The sequence below is a fragment of the Schistosoma mansoni genome, chromosome 4, assembly GCF_000237925.1.
Source record: "Schistosoma mansoni strain Puerto Rico chromosome 4, complete genome".
NCBI classification, from domain to species: Eukaryota; Metazoa; Platyhelminthes; class Trematoda; order Strigeidida; family Schistosomatidae; genus Schistosoma; species Schistosoma mansoni.
This window is the reverse complement of record NC_031498.1, coordinates 1,781,495-1,800,277: the sequence shown is the minus strand read 5'-3', so window position 1 is coordinate 1,800,277 and position 18,783 is coordinate 1,781,495. Positions and strand designations below refer to the sequence as shown.

General features: G+C 31.5%; 1 protein-coding gene across 1 annotated transcript in view; it reads right to left on the bottom strand.

The window, feature by feature from the left end:
* Positions 1-1,167: 1,167 nt before the first annotated feature.
* Positions 1,168-18,783, bottom strand: part of Smp_172600 (putative sonic hedgehog) — a gene marked incomplete at both ends in the record, with an annotated part of 42,643 nt that continues 25,027 nt past the window's right edge. The window contains 3 exons of the mRNA XM_018796515.1: positions 1,168-1,184; positions 2,451-2,639; positions 6,940-7,366. Of these exons, the coding sequence (XP_018651649.1) occupies positions 1,168-1,184; positions 2,451-2,639; positions 6,940-7,366 (633 nt within the window). The remainder of the gene's footprint in view (positions 1,185-2,450; positions 2,640-6,939; positions 7,367-18,783) is intronic.

The window sequence follows — 18,783 nt, the reverse complement described above, 5'->3', positions numbered from 1 at the left end:
AAATTCATTGCAACTATTTTAAGCTCGCTTCTATACACTTAAAAAGTTTTTTTAAGAAAATGTAAAACCTTTCTGTAAATTATAACCAAGTATCTGTAATATGTCATACCTCTTAAACAGTACTAAATCGTCTTAAGAATTAAACCAAGGAGAAATAGTAATTCGAACTACTCAGATAAAATGCTCCAAAGTAATTAAAACTTTTCTTTGATGTTTGAAATTTCAAATTTTTTGACAATTTCAGTTACTTTCAAGCAGTCAGTTGAAATTTACTGACTAGTAAATCCTGTTTAAATGTTTTTCACCAAGACTTTGAAGACAAATGAAGGATAAAACATTGATGGACATCGTTAGATGACTCAATTCAGAAGGCAATTGTGGACTTCTGTAATTTGCTTTGAAATTTATCACTTGATGAGTGGAAACTCATTAAACATATTTTAAATGAAACACAAGATATACTAATCTGTTTTTAAGTATCCGCTTATTAAGACTATTTCAAGTCTATAATTCAACTTTTTTTAAGACCCGTCTTCAGACTACACTGTTTGTATCAGTCAGGACTCCTCAGCAGTGCTCAGTGCGCTTCAATTGACTGATGATCTCAACTCTATCAAATTACTAAAATCTTCACAAAACCCCTTCTGATTCATACAATACTTTATAGCATTTATTTTAACCGTATTTTAATCTACTTATAACCTTTTTTAGTAGTATAAATGAAATCTCAAACATTTTATCATATCTCACAGCAGATTGATAATCAGTATGAAATTTAAATTAAATATCACAACATACTGTATATTTATAATAACACCATTATATACAATTGAATTTAATGTTTCATTGAAAATTTTTTTCAAAAAGAAAAGTATCATCAGAAACTATTTTCAATCCATGACAAGATATACTTTTATGAATATGAGGTATCAAATTGATTGATTTATAAATATATCTCTTCTATGGGTCCATTCAATGAATATATGTATATGTATATATATAAGTACTAATGCAAATTCAAGTGTATTTAATAACCACTGATACTGATTTAAACGGTGTTTCCATTCTGTATATATCCAAATAAATGTAATTGTGAGTGTATTAAAATTTACAATCCATTAATTATTATTACTTTTGCAGTTTGATATTGATAATCAATAATTTTCTTTATTTTTCCTTTGAAACTATAACAAAAAAAATTAAAGGAGTAATTTATTCAATCTTCCACGAATCATTTTGTCTTGAAAGGTCCTTGAATTGGTTTATACGTCATATATATATATATATATATATATATATATATATATATATATATTCCATGATTTGTTTGCAATACATTTAGGAAAGTAAAATGAAGTATTTAAAGTTGAATGTAAAGTTCACTCGAATTGTAATTTTTATAGATACAATAATGATAGATAGATTGGTAGATAGGTATAGATAGATAGATAGATAAACAGATAGATAGATGGATAGATAGATTGGTAGATAGATAGATATAGATAGATAGATAGATAGATAGATAGATAAATAGATAGATAAATAGATAAATAGACAGATAGATAGATAGATAGATAGATAGATAGACTGGTAGCTAGGTAGATTGGTAGGTATATAGATAGATAGATAGATAGATAAATGTCCATTGAGATACATTGTCTTACATATGTAAATTAAAAGATTCAAATATGAGTACCATTTCATATTTCATATATAAATGCTATTTGATTATATATATATTTAAATCAAATATGTACTTTTATAAAAATGTGATTCTGATAAAATTCTATATGTTAACTTATAAATCCATTGAATAAACCATGGAACACCATTTGAATTGATTGAATCCATTTCATTATATTCATTAAATTGAAACATTTTTATAAATATAAATAATTTATAAATTAGTTTCCATGGTAATATAATAAATGATGCTAATTGATGATTTGATATATAAGCAAAACATGATACTAATACATTATCAACAATCATTGTACCAGTATCAGTAATTGGGGCATATAAACCAATTTTATAATATTGATTATTAGTATTATTATTGTTATTAAGGGAAAAAAATGATTTTCTTAATTGAACTGATATAATTTTTGCTTTCATTAATTTATTTAATTTATGATTATAAACAAAAATAATTTGACCTTTTTTAACATTCGATGCATATACAGCTTTCTTATGATCATTATTTACCATTGTAGAATTGTCATATATAAAGATTAAATGATCTTCAGTTAGGTAAATACTGTTTTCTTGTTGTTGTTGTTCTTCTTCTTCTTCTTGTTCTCGTTGCTGTTGTTCTTCTTTTTCCTGTTCTCGTTGTTGTTGTTCTTCTTCTTGTTTCCGTGGTTGTTGCTGTTCTTCTTTTTCTTGTTTCTGTTCTTGTTGTTGTTGTATTAAATCGGAATTAATTTGATATTTAATTTCTATTAATGGACTCCATGCATGTTGATCATAATCAAGAAAACCAATAACTAATGTATTTGTTATATGACCATTTAATGGATTTTGTGTTATAATATAATCACCAATTTTTAAATCTTTCATTGATATTAATTGACCATTTGATTTGAATACTTTTGATTCACTAGAAAAACATCCAAACCATTGTGATGTGACAATAGAATCTTTGAAGAAAATAAAAAGAGAGGAAATCTTTTTTAGTCGAATCATATAATTTCTTATTTATTTAAGGTGGATGTATTGCATCAGTATGGGGATAAATGGAGATTGTAGTATTAACATAGTTGCATCCATGAGTCAATCTAAGCTAGACCATCATTGAAAACCTGAAATCACTGAAAGACTATTCCATCTTAGTATGGAACTCTTCAGAAGTGCTCATATGGGACTGATGGTATCGCGAGTGAACACTTAATCTCTAGATCATTTAGTCAGAATCTAATAGTGTTAATGTCTAACTTTAATCAACTCATGATCTTAAACAATACGCTTACAGTATAATGGATGTGCACTGTGGAGGAGTCCCATAATAGAACGAAACGACTGTTCAATACTTTTAGGTTTTTAATAGTGGTCTAGCTTAAATTAACTTGTGATTTAAACTGTAAGAATTTATTGTAGTTTATTTGTAATTATACAGGAAATACGGTTATAAAATTGGTTAATTCACAAACAAACCTTCAACATAATAAGCAAACATGGATAGTGGCTAGCAGTGGAATCCAGGACGCGCGTTTCGTCCTATTTGGGACTCTTTCTTTCACAGCAAGCGGCTATCAGGACTCAGTGGCCGAGTGGATAACGCGATGGCGTTTGAAGCGAGGGTACTGGGTTCGAGTCCCAGAGTGAACATCAACTCTGAGATGCAGGTACATCCAGCTGACTAGTCTCATATAGGACGAAACGCGCGTCCTGGATTCCACTGCTAGACACTATCCATCTTTGCTTACCATGCTTGTGAATTCAGGCTATATCGAGGCAATACGCACAGTATGCACATATGCCAATTATAGACTGACCAGTTGCAGTCCTAACAAGTCGATGGGAAGATTCAAACAAACAATACTAAGTGAATTTAAAATTTACTTAGTTTTGACGTTTTTTACAGTGACCACCTACAAATAAACAATCTCTGGGTCACTAAGTATGTTTCAATCCTTATGGTTTGAATATTCAATCAATTGAGAAATATAATTATCCATTCTTTCAATTCCCAGTTCACTAGAATTTTTTATTAATAACAAATTCTTTTTTTTCAAGTCTTCTCAGTAGTTGATTAGTTCTGATGCATTTGTAGTATCAGTTATTATGTTAAGTCCACATGACTTATTCTAGCTTCTGGACAGGTCAATATATCCATTGTTCTTGAGTCGCGTTTTCAGCTTGTCAATTATTCATTTATCAATCCTGACTGTTTTTATATAAGCGTATGTGTGTACACCTCTAATCCTATTCATCACATGTATGTAACCTATCTTTATCTGGCTATAAATACTGATTAACGCTTGATTAAATCGAGTTGGCTCATACGCTTTCTCCTCTGCGCATCATTTCACTGTGCTCTTTTCTCTTCGCCTCCGTCACTTCATCCCACTGATTGTCTGTCCACATCAATAATTGTACAAAATATACGTATTCGAAATCCATACTCGTATTTGACTTATTTAATTCTGTTATTCACTAACGTGATTTAAGTCGATAATTATATACGAGGATAACCGACATATGTATTTCAATAACATTCACGCGATCCAGTTGAAGTCAGATATCGAGCCACTAAAATGGTGAGACCTCCAATAATATCGCTCGATCTAATTGATGTAAAAATGAAGGGACCCACTAAACATTCCATACATAATCATCCAGAAAATTATAAAAATACTCATATGAATTATAATTTTCTAGATCAAGTTTTGTATTTTTATACTTTATGTCTTTCGGCAATTCTTATTTTTAGAATAAGTCAATATGGTAGGCTAAGAAAAGAAAGCATAGACTACTCTTTCTTTTTTTTAAAAAAAAGTAAGGTTGAAAATAATTCATTATCGTATATTGAATGTTTGGTTGCGTGTATTCAATTTTCAATGTTTTTGCCAAATTTTCTGTTACACATGTTATACTATTTTATTGTGATAATGGATTATTAAATTTTTTTTCATTATGTTTTCCAAAATGTAAATTTACTTAATTGCTGGCTTATTGATCATTTTTATCAGAAAGGAAATTTTGTGGAGATTATAGTAATTTTTATGGTTGAATTCATGAGTCGGTTAAAGCTAGACCACCACTGAAAACCTAGAAGTACTGGGCAGCTGTTTTTCTCTAATATGAAACTCCTTAGTGATCTAGAGGTTAAACGTCTGCTCATGAGACAGGAGGTTATCGGTTCAAGCCCCTCATGTGGGATCGTGGATGCGTACTGCTGAGGAGTCACACAATAGGACAAAACAGCCGTCCAATGCTTCCAGGTTTTCGATGGTGGTCTAGCTTCAACTGACTCATGATCTTAACCGTATAAAATTACTCGATTATAATTTCGCTCTTCTTTGAAGTATTAAAATATCTGAGAAATGCATTGAGGACAAACCAAATTATCGATTGTAATGGGTAATATTTGAAGGAAAATCATACCAAGTAATAATGTGAATGTGTATACTTATTCTCTCAAATATAGAAAAGATGTATACTTGCTGTCTAGTTTCATATAACTTATTTTCATATGTTATAACATCACAAATTACATAAGGATGTGCACTAGATAAGTCTATTAGAAAAGTTTCAAGCATTCAACTGTTCAATTTTTTTCACAAGACTAAACGAAAGCCAAGCTAATTAAGTTAGCAGAGCTTCTATGTAGATTTTTCAAAATGTCTATTATTCACAATCTACTACAATTTGATGTAACTTATTACTGGTAAAATGTGGTCATTACTAAGATTGTTTTACAGAGTTGATCATCAACTAATTAGATGGATTAAAGAATATTGTAAACCAAAAAGGAGAAAACTTTCTACATTTTGAAAATGTTACATAACAGTATAGTTCATTAATGGAAAACTAGTGAAGCTCTCTGATGACCTAATACATAAATATATTAAATCACCTTCACTGAACTATCGTTTCTATTGAGATCGTAAGTCGATTGATGTCAGACTACCATTGAAATCTCTAAGCATTTGACAGCCGTTTCGTCCTAGTATGGGACTCCTCAGCAGTGCACATCCACGACCCCGCATGTGGGACTTGAACCCAGGACTGTCGGCCTCACATGCGAACGCTTAACTCAACAATCATCACTACCCTATACTGATAATCATCATGTACTCACTAATGACTGGCTTTAAAATGGATTTCCTGGAGTCCCAATGAGGAGCTGTGACTAGTGGAGTTCAACTGTGTATGTTAGGAAGCAGTTACTCGCCAAAGACAACAATGGACGATTGCGAAACTTCGTGGATTGGTGGAAGTTAGACATTAACACCATTGGAAGCTGGCTCAGTGGTTTAGAGGTTAAGCGTTCACGCGTGAGATCGAAGTTTCTGGGTTTGAGTCCCACGTAAGGGATCGTGGATGAGCACTGCTGAAAAGTCCCATACTAGGAAGAAACGATGGTGGTGTAACATTCATCGATCTAAACTCAATATTCTCCACAACCTTACGGTGAAAATTTATATTAATCAAGGTGGAATGTATGAGCATCATTAAAGAAAATAATAATACATTATTTCAGCATAAATGTTTATGATCTAAAAATGAAAACAAAATTAATTAATTATATAATATTAATTAACTTACCAGGTTTAACAGAACAATGTACATGACCAGCACGATTAAAAAAACACCAATCAAAATGTGCTACATAATAGGCTATTTGTGCTAATACACCTAAATGTAAATCAGAATTATGTGGTCTACCATATTTACGTGTAATTAATTCCATATCAACAGCTCTACCAGCATAATGAAATTCTTCCATACGTAATTCATTTAATTGATTATTATTATTATTATTTATTAAATAATTATGATTAGACTTATAATCATAATTACGATAGTTTCGATCAGTATTTGATGGATACATTGGACTAATTGAACGTTCAACTAATTTATGTACCGATTTATCACTACGATTAGATAGATTAATGGTTTGATTCAAATGATAAATTGCAATATTTGATTGTTTAAGTAATATATTTCTTGGTAATCGAATCATAGTATTATATGTAGAATCTGGTAAAGATGATGAAACTTTATTAGGATTGAAAAAATACCCAGATGATGATGATGATGATGTTGGTGATGGTGGTGGTGGTGATGGTGGTGACGACGACGACGACGACGACGATAGTGATTGATATGAATGAGAATTTTGTGTTGGATATGATCTAGGTAAAGAAGAAAGATGTGTTATATAATTTGGATTATTTTTTATTGAAGGCCAACGATTAGTTTGTGTTGAAATACTTTTTGATGATGGAATAAATTGATTAAATTTTAAATTTTTCGATTGTGTTCCAATTTTGTTTGAATGTGAATTGATTTGAATAAATTCACCATCCATCATTTCTGGTGTCATATCAATAATTGGTGCATCTAAAAATTGTCTTGATTTAACCGGTACAAATGGTAATGCTCTTTGACCAGAAAAAACTGTTGGTGAATTTCCCACAAATACTGGATTACGGCTATGTGAAACTTTTTCTGGTTTAGAGTTTTTCTCATAAAGTAATGGTGAATCTTCATGACTATCTTCCATATTATCATCTTGTGGAAGAGGTTTGTAATTTGGTGGAGGTTTAACCCAAGAACGTATCACTCGTAAAATAACATCCTGTTTTGCCCATGTATTATGTATCTGTGTCGATAATTTGATCAGTCGATCACGACAGCCCTAAAAATGTAAAAATGTAAAAGTTTTTATAGCTTAGCTTGTTATTAGTTTTGTCAGCTTATAGTAACATCTCAGTCAGTAAAATCTGAACATTTGACTTTAGGTCTTTAAACATGACATGTAAAAGGAAATCACAAACCGATCTAAGTAAGATGATCATTGAAAACTTGGAAGTAATGGACGGCCATTTTGTTCCTCAGCAGTGCACATCCACGATCCCGCCTCGCGAGATATATAATATTGCTAAATTCTCCACAAAACCCCCTTCTTAAAAAGGTATTGTTTAAAAAATTGACAGAAATGACTTAATTTCTAGGAGTACAATACTTATCAGAAAAACAATATACAATATTTGGCATAAGAGGTATTTTATACACATCTTGGAATAATTCAGTGTGAATTGATATAAAAATTTACTATTTACAAGTGAATAAAGTGTTCACTGTACAAGCCTTGAAGATTATTCACTCATAACAGTGTTTTCTCAGGATCTATTTACCATATATGACATATCTATTCGAAGGATGTCGATGTTCACATTAAAACTCGAACCCAGTATCTTTCACTTGAAAAGCCCAAGTTGTTATTCACCAAATTATTGAATCCATATAGTCACTAACGTTTTCAACGGGTATGACGGTCAACCCTTATCAAGCTAAGGAACATTTAAACTCATTAATTCAATCATATATATGATCAAAATTTTGATTATAAACTACAACACTATTTCGTTGTAGTGCGGTGAATTAACCGTTTTTTTCTCTTTACAATGAGAACATTATCATCATTACTGATCTGGTATTCTTCTTAGAAAAGAACCTAGAAACTGTAGACATAATAAAACAGTCTTTCGAATAATTTACGTACTCGCCTACTATCTTCATCAATGTTTAGTATATAAATTTGAGTGGTCTGAATAACTTAAGTGCTTTAAACAGATTTTTGGCATTAGGCTGATGCACGCTATTTCAATGATCAGATTTATTAATCTGTCTATTGATTAGATAGAGCTTGAATACTTCTGTTGTACAATATTTTAATACCTTCTAAACATATTTTGTTAGTTATTTCATATCAGGTAGTTGGATTATGTTGAAGTGTTAATATTATATAACAAATATTTTCAGCCGTTCCAGATATCATGAATCGATTGCTGTTAGACTACCATTGAAAACCTGGAACCAGTGGACGACCATTTCGTCCAAGTATGGGACTCCTCAGAAGTGCGCGTCCATGACCCCTTATGTGAGATTCAAACCCGGAATATTCAGTCTCTCACGCGAACGCTTAATCTTTTGACCATTGAACCGTCATCCAACGGTGTTAATGTCTAACTTTAATCGTGAAAAAAATTACAGCATCAGTATAAAAATTCTGTATAGTTTAAATGTATATTTTTCTTTACATTGTCAATAAAAGTCATGATATAAGGATAATAAGGCTCAGTAATTAACCTGAGATTTTAAACGTTACTAATTCATTGATTTTAAAAAAGTCAGTTAACATTAAAATGTGACGTTACAAACTACTTAGCTCATAATTTATAATAAGAATAATATTAATATGGATTTCAATGGAAAATAGAATGTATGTTGTCAAGACTTTAAACAAATTTCACAGAGATAAAGTGTTGGCTAGAAATCAGTAAACACTGGAAAATAGACATTATGACACCCAAAAATATTGAATAATCAATCATTAAGTTCATTTCCCCCCCTCCATACACATGATTAGTTTTGGTTAAAAAGTTTCATAATTATGCTCCTAACTGAATTATTATGTTACGATAGTTTAATTCGATCGTTGGGGAAATAATTTCCATAAGGTTGTAAATACACTATTTTTGATGATTGGGGTCTAGAGCGAAACAAAACATCCACTTCTGTTTCTTTACTAGTAACATAGAATATAAATAAACTTATATAGAAAGACAATTATTGATCGGGATCATGAATCGATTGATGTTAGACCACCATTAGGAAAATGGAACCAGTGGATGGCCCTTTCATCGTATTATAGGACTCTTCAGCAGTGCGTACCCGTAATCCCGCTAGCAGGATTCGAACCCAGCAAATCACCTATCTTCACAACCCTATACTAAAAACAATTATTACCTTCTTTGTAGCTAGATAAAAATCAAATTTTTAGATATCTTTGTTAGTATAAACTGTTTCTTTTTCCTACAACTTGACAAATAAAAAGGTCAAAACTTTTATAAGCCTTTAGTAATTTTCGTTTTTTTTTTCAGTTATATACAACACTTACTAATTTAAATCACATAAACATTTGTAAATAGGTCAGTATTTAAAAAAATTAGCATCTGCCGACTTTGAAAATGTTACGGTATATTGACAATTTTTTGTAAACAAACTAAAGTTGAGATATTATAAGAAAAAAAAACTGTTTATTTAACCGTTACACCTCCAGTTCTCACACATACCAAAAAAAGCAACAACAACAGAGATGCTGTGTATTACTACTATCACTGCAAAACAGACACCCTGCTGTGAAAACTATATGTCAATCAACTAGATATACAACCGGTATACATCAGACATAACAAAGACAGTTTCACATGTCAACAAGTATGTCTGCATATACAATATAATAATAATAATAATATGGTTACATTAATAAAGTGTATTCATAGGAGTGAATACTTATCATAATAATGAGCGAAAAATATCATTTAAACTTAATTGTTGTTTTTACTTAACTTCGTGTAATTTCTTTTATGGTAATTAACCAATTATGATTTGTTTCAACATATTGTAACTGACCAACAAGTAACAAACTACTATAATCATCATAAGCAAAGATGAATGGTGGCTAGTAATGGAATCTAGGACGCATATTTCGTTTTATTTGGGACTTGTCAGCCGGATGTATCTGTATCCTAGAGTTGACGCGTCCAGGATTCCACTGTTAGCCACCATCCATCTGTGCTTAGAATGACTGTAACTTAAGGCAAATATCAAGGCAATCCGTACAGAATGCACATATGTCAACAAAGAGACTAATCAATCGCATTCTTAAACATCAATGGGGAGATTCAAACAAACAATACAAAATGAATTATAATTATTTTAAATAATTCTACACTGTCAACCAGCTATCAATATTTGAATCTTGGTGATCTAGATCAAATTATCCGTCCATTATAGTTAAAAGGAGAATTTAATACCTTTTATTTTAAATGACATCAAGTCATAGACTGATCTACTGAATTCACTCTAGTCAATGAGTTGTTTAGTGGATACTAACAAAGATCTGAACATCATATTTGTTGATGGTTATCTGGACTCAGTATCTCAGTGGATAGTGTGTTGTATTAACTTCAAGTCTCAATGTGAGCATCAACACTGAGACTTAAGTATATCCAACCGACCAGTCTCGAAATGGACGAAAAACATCAATCATGAATTTCAACAATAACCTCAATTAATTTATTCTAAATAAGTTTTAATAAGTGACTAGATCACGTTGGTTCACACAAAATGTACACTCAAGTGACTTTAATTGAGGTAATAAATAATTCTCATATGCATACTTAGTAACACTAACATTTAAATAATTCTCCCACTACATTATAAATGGAAAACATGGAAACATCAAGAGAAACTTAGTGTATTTGTTGACGATATGATTCAAAGAGCGCGCTGTTTAAGGAAGATTTGAAAACATCACATAGATGTTCTGTTTTTTATGAGTACGTTTGACAAATTTTCTTAGGATACAACTTTTTTCATGCTGAATGACTGGAAGTCAATAAGAAACACAGTTTCGATCTTGTATTTCATGTTAGTTGGCACTCATCAATGAGACGTACTTGTAATCTTTTGGGAAATGATACCTCTTCACGGATTCACATTCTATCAATTAAGTTACACAGTTACAGATGTTAACATCCAAGTCTTTGGATCGCAACTAACCACGTTTGTTTCTGCGATACATACTTTCGTGTAAATAACTTGTTACGTTAAAAATTCAACTATATCATAGAACCGTTGATATATTCCCTGTTTCCTTTTATAATTTAAATATTTTTGTATTTATCAGTAGTCTTTAATTTTCCAATGGTTGTAATTCCGGCTGGATGTTTTTAAATTATTTTAAATTTATACCACAGTTAAGTATAAAACTACTCAGTGGTCTACAGGTTAAGCGTTCGCCTGCGATTTCGAAGGCTCTGGGTTCGAATCTCGCAAGCGGGATCGTGAGTGAGCACTGCTGAGGAGTTCTATACTAGGATGAAACGACCGTTCAGTGCTTCCAGGTTTTATAAATCATTATCCTGATACAACTTTTGATAAAATTTTATACAAACGTAAGTTATTTTGAATTAGACTGGTTATAATAAAAGAGAATTTGAGTCACTTATCACAGTGAATTCAATGAGACTAAACTGGATCACAATTAACTGATAAGATAAATAAACCATGGTTTAGATCCATAATTTATCAAATCAAATTAAAATTATCAATTAAATTGTACTTCAAATAGCCTGATTTATATTTAATTAACTTTTCAAATTAATTAGAAATAGTACTAGTTAGAAAATGAAATCAGTTCATGAAGTTAATGACTGCTGGATTGGGCTGTCCAGTTAGATGAATACTAGATGACTAGTCTAACCGACTATTGTAACCAACTGTAAGAGATGTCAAATAAAACAGCTAAAAATCGTTCTCAATAACACATACTCGTTCATTCTCCTTCTTTCCTTAGATCTTTATTTTCAAAGTTAACTCACAATTCTCATTTCTTGAATTTATCCCTTCTTTTCAAATTATATTGTCTGTATCTAATCGTTTTTAAGTATCACTGATATGGTTACTAAACTTACTACTTTGACATTTTGTTGTGTTAATACGATGTGGCAACTTGAATCTACACACAAATATACCAGGTTCTGTGTTGCTTATAGATGGCTAACTATTCAGTCACCAAGATTTCATTTATTTTAAATTCACTGATTGAAAATCGCATCTAATATAAGTTACATTAGGTGCGTCAAATTAATTAAAACTATGAAAAAATATGAAATCACAATTAAACTTAATTTTCATTGAAAAAAGACATGTCATTTATAAGTCGTACTCGTCACAAGTTAATACTAGATACAGTATTCTATGAGGATAAACTTGTCGAGAGTAAAACACTTATCTCCAACGGTACTAGATAATCGTCAGATTACATCATAAATCAATTAAAGTTGAAACTATACCATTAGACAACGATTTAATGGTTAAAAGTTCATAGCGGAACCTAAAGGTACTGGATTTAATAATCCCTTGAGGAGTTGTGACTGCCCATCGGTAAGGTGTCCCATACTATCTGAAACACAGTTTTTAATGGTACCTCAATTGTAATCAAACTGTAACAAATACAACCTACAAACTTTTTCAATTAAACATTTTATTAACCATGTTTTCACAGACTACGTGACAATTTACAAATGACTGTGAATCTGGGTGACAAGGGATCGAATCCTCCAGGGAGCATTAGTTCCCTAAACATTACAGATTCACCTTGACGACAAGCGCCGAACAGCACGAAACCTAGGTTCAGGGTTTCTGGACGATAACCGCCAAGCATCACATTGCTACGTGACTATATTCAATTTCTATATATATATATATATATATATATATATATATATATATATATATATATCCAGCGAAATACGCCAGTCACTTCCTGGTAAAGTTTTGTTGATAATGAGATAGTCTGACATTAATACAAATATAACAGGATAGTTGTTTGTGGAACGTTTGAAATCTATTTCTTTTCCTTGAAATTGTTTAGCAAGTGAACTTAATATTTTGTTTCCGTGCTCGGTTATTAAATAACTGCGTAGTCTTTCAGATTTTTGCTAATCAAACTATTTAATACTTTTGATGTTGTTGAACTCATTAAAGTAGATGGTTTAATTGTGAAGCTTTCATTCTTATTCTAGTCACTCTATCTAGAGCTTATTTTCTTCACGATTGAACTTATTTATTACACAAGTGTTAAGTTGTTTTGCTTTGGTATCCTAGTTTGTGGTTGCTTGATTTCATAGATTTCTCAATCTTTATTTATATCTGTATCCAAGATACCTACGTCCTTCGATTGACCTCCCTCTATGTTTTTGAACTGCGTCTTTCATAAGGGTCGATGGGTCAGTTCCGTTTCAATTTATTTACTGATTGTCCACTAATCTGGATGTCGTGTTGTTAGAAATTCTCTAGCATTCCTAGAATTCTGTGAGTTCACAATTTTGATGTTTTCCCAATCAAAATTCGTCTCTGATTTCGTTGTTCATGCATTTACATACCAATTGCATTCCGTTCCCGTTCTTTACTTATCGATCTTCTACTGAAATAAATTCAATGCCTGACCATCGTTATATACTACTTATGTGGATATAAGTAGCCAACACCACAATAACACCAGGAATTTAACATATTTCTTTACATTTGGTCGACTACCCTAATGAAGATATTATCATTTTGAAAACTACCACTAAATATCTAATATAATTCAGTTACTGGACACTTAAAGTTACATAGTCATATGTACACCATTATTGAACATCCTACAATTTATACAATCTTTCAAGCTACTGTATTTTCAGTCTGACCACAATATTATTTAACAAATTAACTATCCATTAGTGTATTGTTATTTATCCCTACTTTTATAAAGTTCAACCTTTTATCTCATCCCAAAAGTATTTTCAATATAAAGATGAAATATTAATGAACAGATATGTATATACAGATCTATATTGAAGGAACTCGAATGTATGGTTATGAAATTACTATTATTACTACTATTATTATTATTATCAAAAGAAGTATTTCTGTTTGTCATTATATGTAGTGTATGGGGTACTAATCCTTACTTAAAAGGAAAACCCTTTTGTCATCTATATATAGACAGAAGATTGGATAAACAAGTATACATAGGTAGATACAAACAAATCTGATAAATGTATATTCTGTATATTGGTTATTGTCCACCTACCTACCTAACTACCTAACTACCTACCACATACATAGTTGGCTTAAAAGCATCAATATAATGAAATAACGGGAGTGAATGATTAAGTGTTTATGTGTATGTATGTGTGAGTGAGTGAGTGAAAGAGAGAGAGAGAGACAATATCCACAGATATGTAATTTTCAAAAATGGAAAAAAAATAAATTAAAACAAAATTGTACATCTTTGTTATTCTTTAAAAGGATTCTATTTTTGTGGTCCTCGTAGTTTTATAATTGAAATTTTTGTCCAAAACAATTCGTCTTAAGCGTTAGTTGACATGCACGAACGAACACATATATATATATATATATATATATATATATATATACGCACAACATACATACTGTAAATCAGAATCTTGGTAAATATTGATACATGTGCATACACACACACAAACAAGCCATTATAGACATAGATATCCACACACACACACAATCTAAATTTCTTCATTGTGTATTATCTGCATTTCCTATATCACAGCATAACAACCAGTATTCTTCATGAAACATATTAGTTATGCATAAAATTATGATATATTACTTACTTACTTCCTTATTTACCAATTATACATGGAGAAATGCAAACTACACACAGTAAACACAATGAATTAGTAACCCTGACCAAGTTTTGAGATCATGAAAAGATAATGGAGTCAACTGACATGTCAAGTGGATTTTTTGTTTATTATTTTATTTATTTATTTATTTTTTTTTTGCTGAAAAATCCAATCTCTGATTGATGTCTTCTTTTTGCAATTTCTGTAATGACCACCTACTTTGAAATTATTAATATCAATGTTACTATCACAATTTTTGGCCCAGAATAATATGAATACAAAATTATGGGATGCTACAGAAAATTATTTGATGATTTGATCAACAACAATAACAACAACAACAACAAAAAAGCAAGAATGCGATGACATGTTGTTAAGGTGAACGGAAACTGGTACAGCTAACCATTCCTTTGTAAAATATGGAAATCATACATTAAATACATCATTTGCATATTTTCTTTAAGTTGTCCTTTACATGTTCATCATTCTTCCAATTCTATTGTTAATCTGATTGCTTTCTGTTTTTCTTCCTCTCATCTTTATTTTAGTCTTTTTCTGGTAAGCATTCCGATTACTGCTACATAGTACTAATATCTATCCGCATAAGCAGCACATACCACAATGTGACTGAATGATGATAGTTCATGAAATTAAATTATTGATTATACAACCCATGAGTGATTGATAATCAAAGATTGAGATTACTATCAGATTGTTAAGTTTTTGGTTGAGATCATGAATCGATCTATGTTAGACCACCAGTGAAAACCTGAAAGCACCAGAAGTTTAGCGTTTGAGTGCGAGACTGAAAATTCTGGATTCGAATCCTGAGTGCCGGATCTTAGATGCGCACTGCTGAAGAGTCCCATACTGGGACGAAACGGCCGTTCGGTACTTCCACGTTTTCAATATTGGTCTAACATCAATCAATTCATGACCTCAATCAATAAGATTTATTTTAGACATGCTCACATTAAAAAATGATATACAAATAGTATGATTTAATTAAATAAACGATTAAACAAATTCACTTTTGAGTGAAAGAAGTAATAAAGATGGCGGTAGAGTAATTCATGAACTCATTTGCATTGTGGATTGTCCTAAACTACTTACAAACTAGAAACAATAGTGTTGTGGTGTATGCTGCTTATATTATAAGTAGTATGTAGCATCAATCAGAAGTGAAAAACCTGGGGGCTGAATATTCTTTCAATGAAAGTATCTAGTGAATAAAATATTTGTAAACCTTTGTAATTTAAAAAGTTGAGTTGTTTTATTAAATGAAATTCACTACTGAAAATCTATTGATATCAACAATTCAGTAACATATTTAATAATCTCTCCTAGCGAAATCCATTTCATACCTTTGTGTGAGGTTCGAGGAATAATGGGACTGTCATCCATTAACTAATTTGAGCAGTCGATAGAGAGCAACCTAATTCATTACTCCATATTAGTCTCAGAATAAATTGATGTTTCACTCATAACGGACACACAGGGCTTAGTATTTATGTTATGAGATGCATAGTTCTATTCGACTTGTGTACTTCAAGTGTGCGTAATGTGTAAAGTTGTACAAAAACTGATACAGGGATACCATTTATTTTTTTGTGTGCTCCATGAATCGCATTCCTTTTTGATTAGTGTACTTCAGGTGTGTATGTAATGAGTAATTTATGAAGTGAGGAGTTGAGTATCTATCTTGCCCATCCTACTATAGCAGATCTCAAGCGCTTACCTTTGAGATTTCTTATCAGACAGTCCCCTACTGAAAACATCTATAAGCTCTGATAGGTTTCCTGAAGGGTAAATAAAAATGGTATCCAGCAAATTCAGTTGAGTCCCCTAAAAGACTTTATCAACCTTCATGGCTAGAAGGGGGGAAGTCATTAGTCTTTCTACTTCAAAAAAACCGTTAACGTTGCATTTAGTACAGCTGATAGTGTTTTGTAGATGTTGAAAACATTGTTTTGAGAAGTTCATATGTAGGGTTATTTTACTGAATGTAAGCACAACTGTTTCTTTACAATAAATTCTTAGTTTTCAAGAAATTGTCATACCCCATTCAGTTGTTAATTATCCATGAAATCTAACTACGTTTCCATGCAAAGACAAAATATTGATTGGAATTATTTTAATGTAAAATACTTTTTTTCAAACTAAAGAAATTTCATCTATTCACCAAAAAATTCAAAAATTTGTAATCGTGAATACTTGAACGATTAAATCATTTTAACTATAAACTTCCCAGAAGTTGGGTACTATAGGGTTCAGTACAAGACATTTATATATGATATATGAAAAACATATAATACACTATAAATATAAAAGTATTGAACTTAGATTTAGTCTTAAAAGTTAAATTCATTAGTCGATCCAAGCTAGATCATTGAAAATCTGGAAGCACTGAACTGCCGTTTCGTCCTTGTATGGGACTCCTTAAAAATGCCCATCCAAGATCCCGCACGTGGGACTCGAACTCAAGACCTCCAGTCTCGTGCGCGAACACTTAACCTGTAAACCACTGAATCGACATTTAACAGTATTAATGTCTAGCTTTATTCGATCCATGATCTTGAGCAACCATTCATCCGTTGTCTGAGGTAGATAACTGTCTCGATCCGACACAGATCAGATCCACTGCTCACAGCTTCTCACTGGAACTCCAGCAATCACTCATTTATCGCTTATTAAACTAAATTCAATTTTTCTTTTTAAACACCAAATAAACTAATCTTTACATTTGCTGCTCTAATCCGATATGCAAAAACACCTAATGACAATATTCGTAATTCTGCATGGAAAGTAAAACGACCTAATTCAAAATATTCCCTCGATATAAATTATTTTATAAGTAAATTTTCGAGACACTGCTAGAACAGTTTACTACATATCTGTCCATGAAATAGAGTCATTACCATCATTTGCTCGTTATATCGATGGTTTCCTACACTCTGAAAATGACTAAAAAAATTCACCCATACATGTTGTTATTGGTGAAATTAAATGTTTAATGACTGTTATTACTGATCATACTTACTCGACTTACTTTCTTGCAGTTATTTTGCACTCACACTATCCCCTGTTTAATTAAATAATACTTATCTAACTTGATAAGCCATATGTATAACGACAGACGAATCACAGTAATTTTATATAGTTGAAATCATGAGTTAATTGAAGCTAGATCACCATCGAAAACCTGGAAGCACTAGACAGCCGTTTCGTCCTATTATGGGACTCCTCAGCAGTGCGCATCCACGATCCTATCTCGCGAGGTTCGAACCCAGGACCCACCAGTCTCGCGCCATAGCACTTAACCGATAGACCAATGAGCCGGCATCCAACAGTGTTAATGTCTAACTTCAATCAATCCACGAAGTTGAGCAACCGTTCACCAATGTCTTCAGTGAGTTCATATCTCACAACAGACCTTGTTGAACTCTACTGGTTACTGCTTCTCACTAGGACTCCAGGAAATACCTCATGGAGCCAGTTACTACTGTTTTGTGTTCTCTGTGTCCAGTTTTTTCTCTAATTACAAATAATTGTAGTTACACTTTAATGGTACTGAAATGACCCTTTGGTGCACCATTCATACTACGACAGGATATCACAGTTTCCCAACTAAGAATAACTGGATGCTTACCACTATCTCACAATATTATAATCCAATGGGATTCATATTCTCCTGAAACAACCTATAAGTTATATGTTTTTTAAAAATACATCATTATATTTCTGAACACCACCCTACGTGGTTGATCAAAGGAGCAACGGAACAACAAGAAGCTTTATTTTGGCCTAGTCAGTAGATACAAGTCACCATAAT